Source organism: Tupaia chinensis, unplaced genomic scaffold (assembly GCF_000334495.1).
Source record: "Tupaia chinensis unplaced genomic scaffold, TupChi_1.0 Scaffold000161_1, whole genome shotgun sequence".
NCBI classification, from domain to species: domain Eukaryota; kingdom Metazoa; phylum Chordata; class Mammalia; order Scandentia; family Tupaiidae; genus Tupaia; species Tupaia belangeri.
The window spans coordinates 1,543,950-1,548,690 of NW_006159632.1; the positions used below are offsets into that span (position 1 = coordinate 1,543,950).

Sequence of the window (4,741 nt, forward strand, 5' to 3'; positions counted from 1 at the left end):
GGCGCCCGCATGGGCCAGCGTGGGCCGGTGTCGTTGTGTAGGCTGGACCCGTCCGTGCGGGTATCTGCAGGAGGAACACGCCCACATCGGCAAGACACTCGCACAGCCCACCTCCACCTGTGACCGCCCCGGACCTGCCTGCGCCTCCCAGCATCAGCCTGTGGGGGATGGCCACTGCAGGACATGCACCTGTCCGGGCCAGCAGGGGCCGTGGCTGGAGGCACAAACACACCTGAGCCTGGCTCTCAGCTGGCTGGGGGTGCCCACCGCACGCTCACCACGGGGAGCGAGCTGGGCCGGGACACAGGACTGTTCATCTACTGAGAAACAGGCCCGGGGCCTCCGAGGCGTCTGAGCCCTCGCCCGAGGGGGAACAGCACGGGTCACTTCTCCCCGCTGCCCCCTTCAGGGAGACACCAGCTGGCTGAGGAGCATCTGCCTAACAGGCAGAGACCACGCTGGGCTCCTCTGAGCCTCGACACGCCAGAGCGGAGACGGCGGGGGCAGCGCTAGCTCTACCGCCAAAGGACAAGTCAGCGGGAGCCGCGTGCTTTATCGTGGTTCCAATACCACGCGTGGGCAGGCCCACACGCCACTGTGTGAGTCTAATCTGGGAAAACATCAAAATTCTGTCACGTTCGCGTCTATGAGGAAGTTATTTTTCAAATAGGTAAGCGATGACGTTTTGCTGAGTGTCCCCAAAGTCGCCCTGGGACAGCTGGGGACAGTTTTAAGCCGCCAGGTCTGGGACTCGAACCATGGTTGACTACATGGGAGTCAGTGACACAGCCGTTACACCATCTGCTGGTGTCCTGCAGTGGATTCCCAAGGCCAGTGATAAGCTGATTGTCAGGCCACCTTTCGTTCAGGTTCAGCCTCGCTGGCCCGTGCCCTCACGGAAGCCCCAGAGACCCGAGAGCCAGCATTTACCTGGAAGGGGAGCTCCCGCACTGTCCAGAAAGCCGTTTTCTTCTCCCTGAAAGTCACACCCAGAAATGGAGATGTTACCAGTTTTCCAATTTATTTACATTTCCACCGAAGCCTGGGGCTGGGAGATCTGAGGATGGCACTTCCCGGCCGCTCCCTGCAGAGTGTCAGCTCCCGGGCCGCGCTGCGTCTACTGGTGTGGACCCAGGGACCGGACAGCGCCACAGGCCGCCGCACCGCAGACGCGCACACTCACTGACCGCATCGTGCCTCTGTTCAGGGACGTGCCCATGCATCGGGTATGTCTGTCACTTGGCTTGCTTTTTTAAATAAAGATGTTTGCATGTGCTTGTCAGAGAGACAGAGAGAGAGAAATAACCCTCCAGGAGAAATGGCCACGCAGCAGTCCCTCCCCATTCTCCCAGGAATTTGGGCACACGTGCATACGCGTCTGGCGTCTCTCCAGCCGCCGTGTCTGGGACTGAACCACAGAGTTGGCCGTGTGCGATCCGGCGCCTTAACCTCCGTGCCACCTGTTGACCTGGTTTGCTTTCATTTCACATCACGGGTATTCTATGTTATTTCCCATCTGTCTCTGGCCAGTGTAGAAGAGACAATTCTGCCCCCTCGTCTCTGCCGTTTATCTAAGAACACACTGACGCGGCTAACCCTGTGAGGAGCGGTGTCCAGGCCTCATGTCTCTGCTCATCTGATGGGTTCGATTTTGCCAGCCACAGCCGTGTGTGGTGTGTGGCACAAGGACTTACCCTGCCCTTCCTGTGGGCGCGTGCGTGTGAGCGTGGGTGTGGGGGAATCCATCCCATGAGGTTGGCAGGGGCAGCCGGCTGGCCTCTGCTCAGCTGGGCTCCATCTTTGCACACCTCAGGCCTCCTGCTGCTGATGCCACCCTGCCTCCTCAGTGTGGCGGAAGTGGCAGTGCCCTGGGCCCACCAAGCTATGCTGGCCATGGCCCCATGTGTCGAGGCTGCAGCACCAGCTCTGCAAGCAGGCGCTGGCGTCCTGGCTGCTGAGAACCTTGTTCTGTGGATAGCCAACCACGGTGTCCACGTGATTGAAGATCTCACATGTCTCTCTTCCTTAGCCCTCGAGAAGTCTGTCCTCAGGGCAAGCCCCTAGTCCCCAGGGCTAATCAGGCTAATCACTGGTGTGCCATCCCTGGGCCGAGAGACGGCTCTGGTGCGTCTGCACCTACCCTGGTGCGTGTGCGCCCTCCCTGGGCCGGGAGACAGCTCCAGGTCTGCGTCCTCCCTGGGCCGGGAGACGGCTCCGGGTCTGCGCCCTCCCTGGGCCGGGAGACGGTTCCAGGGCTGCATCCTCCCTGGGTCGTGAGACAGCTCTGGGGCCGCACCCTCCCTGGACCGGGAGACGGCTCTGGGGTTGTGTCCTCCCTGATGCTGTCTTGGCTTCTTGGCTGGAGCAGAGTGCCAGCTCGCACTGCCACATGACTGTCCCTTCGCTGAAGTCAAATCTTCTTACATTAATTTCCCTCACTCAGGAGCGCATGTGTGAGGCAGAGATAGGAGAGACAGAGACAGAGGGCGTGCTGCTGCAGAGCTCCTGGGAGCGGAAGAGGAGCCTCTCTTAGGCAGCTTCACGGGTGACCCAGGAGCCCACGCGTCAAGGCCTGAGGGACGGGCCATTCCGAAACACCTGCTGATCTCCGCAGGACGGGCAGGCCGCAGCCCTCTTCTCCACAGTCTGGCTCTGCTCACCGGCCTGCAGCCTGGGCCGAGGACGGAGACGGGCACTCCAGCAGTGCCGGTTGGGAGATATTGGGGAGACACAGGCTGGCCCTTGACAGAGTCCGTGGGCTGGAGGCCCTCCGGGGCATGCAGTGGGCCATGTGGATACAGCTGCCTTAACCACCATGCCATGGCTGGCCCGGAAAGAAGAGAATTCTACAGCAGCCCTGGCACGGGTGGACCTTGGGACAGCACGTGCTAAGTGAGGTGAGCCACACGCCCAAGGACAGACACCGCCAGTCCACGTGTGTGCAGGGCCTATAGAGGTCAAGCCAAGACGGAAAGCAGGGGTGGGTGCCGGGGGCTGGGAGAGAGCAAGGTGAGCTGCTGCTGCCTTTTTAAAAATTATTTATTATTATTTTTAAATGTGCTACAGGGCACTCGCGATCGCCAGAGAGACAGAGAAAGAGGGAAAGTGACAAAGCCAGCCACCAGGTGCAGACTGGAAATGCAGCCAGCCACGTGGGAGTCCACCACCTTAACCGCCACACTGCCAGCTGACCCCGGGGAGTTACCTCTTGGGACAGTCTCAGTTTTGCAAGATGAAAGTGAGCAGAGGAGTGCACTTACTGCTGAGACTGCACAGTGAACATGGTTGATGGGGGGCCAGCAGGTGGCGTGGTGATTAAGGATGCTGGACACCCACGTGGTAGACCACGGTTCGAGTCCTGGACCTGGCAGCTTGCCTTCTCACTCTCTCTCTTGCTGTGTCCCTCTCAGTCAAATTAAAGTAAATAAGTAAAGTTAAATATAAAATCATTCTTGTTAAAAATTGGTTGAAATGGTAAATTTTCTTTTTTTCCCTTAAGTTTTTGTCATATGGCATGTATGCACACCAGAGAGACAGAGACAATGAGAGGGAAAGTGAGCGGTCACCCCTCATTATGGCCATAATCCTTTCTCCTCCATTCTCCCCTGGGGCATGTGTGCACATACGTGCCTGGCATGATTTTCAAGCTTCTGGGTCTAGGGCTTGGGCTGCGGTTGGCCGTGAGGGGATCAGGGCCCTGACCAGTGCGCTACCTGCTGGCCTAACGTGGTGAATCTTTTGTGTATTTTACCATGACCAACCCCCCCACACACAAGAAGTGCTGTCTCTCAAATGTGGGCGGCAGGGAAGCAGAGCTGTGTGGCCTGGTGGGATGACACCAAGTCTGCCACGGGCCTCACGGACACGTGTGTGAGAGGCACCCCAGGCTGGAGCATGTGGCATGAGTGTGTCGGCATGCGCTGTCCGTCCTCTGCCCTGGTGGGGAGGTTCTCGTTCACCGGTGTGGCTGGGCTGCACGTGGGCTGCCCTTTCCCCACCTCCTTAGGACATCTTAAGGTGCTGCCGGGCCAAACACCAGAGCTGTATATTTAAGTTGGGAGAGAAAGCCCCTCGAAGGCCCCTCACGGTGAGGACGAGGATATCGGCTGCTTGGGCAAATTGCCAACTGGTGCCACGAACCCTCTGAGCGGGGACCCAGCCACACACATGGGGTTTGCACCTCGGGGAGTTAGACCGGCAGGGCCCACTCTGCCCAGGCTGCAGAACAGCGCCGTGGAGGGCATGTCTGTGATTTCACACCAGGCTCCCGCAGTGGAAGCCAGAGCCTGGAGCCGCACTGACTCAGAGCCGGTGGTGCTTCCACGTGGGGCGCGGTGCGGCGCAGTGCCGGCGGCTCAGGCAGACCCATGCGGGACGGAGCTGTGAGCCGAGCCCCTGCACCGGGCCCACGGGCCAGCCCAGAACAGGCCCGCCCGCCACACTGAACCCCGCTGCCTGCCTGAAGAGCTGACTATCCCAGAGATAAGGCGAGATGACAGCCACTGTCCCGACAGCATTCCAGAAAAGACCCCCGGAGATTCGACCAGTCCCAGGGCATGATCGGGGCCCTAACCCCACAGGAAGGTGACCTGCAGGGCCCTGATGTCCCCGCCTGTTTGTACTCTGTTGGTCCTCTCCCAGCTGTGCTGCCGCACCCCACAGGGTCCCTGGCTCTCCATGCTGGACGCCCACGGGTCACTAACAAGGGCCAATTAGACCCACAGAGTGGAGACTGCTCACC

General features: G+C 59.8%; 1 protein-coding gene across 1 annotated transcript in view; it reads right to left on the minus strand.

Moving 5' to 3' along the window:
* EDARADD (EDAR associated via death domain) overlaps positions 1-4,741 on the minus strand; it is a 38,522-nt gene that overhangs the window by 5,232 nt on the left and 28,549 nt on the right. Inside the window, exon 6 of the mRNA XM_006145990.3 lies at positions 931-976. Within this exon, the coding sequence (XP_006146052.1) occupies positions 931-976 (46 nt within the window). The remainder of the gene's footprint in view (positions 1-930; positions 977-4,741) is intronic.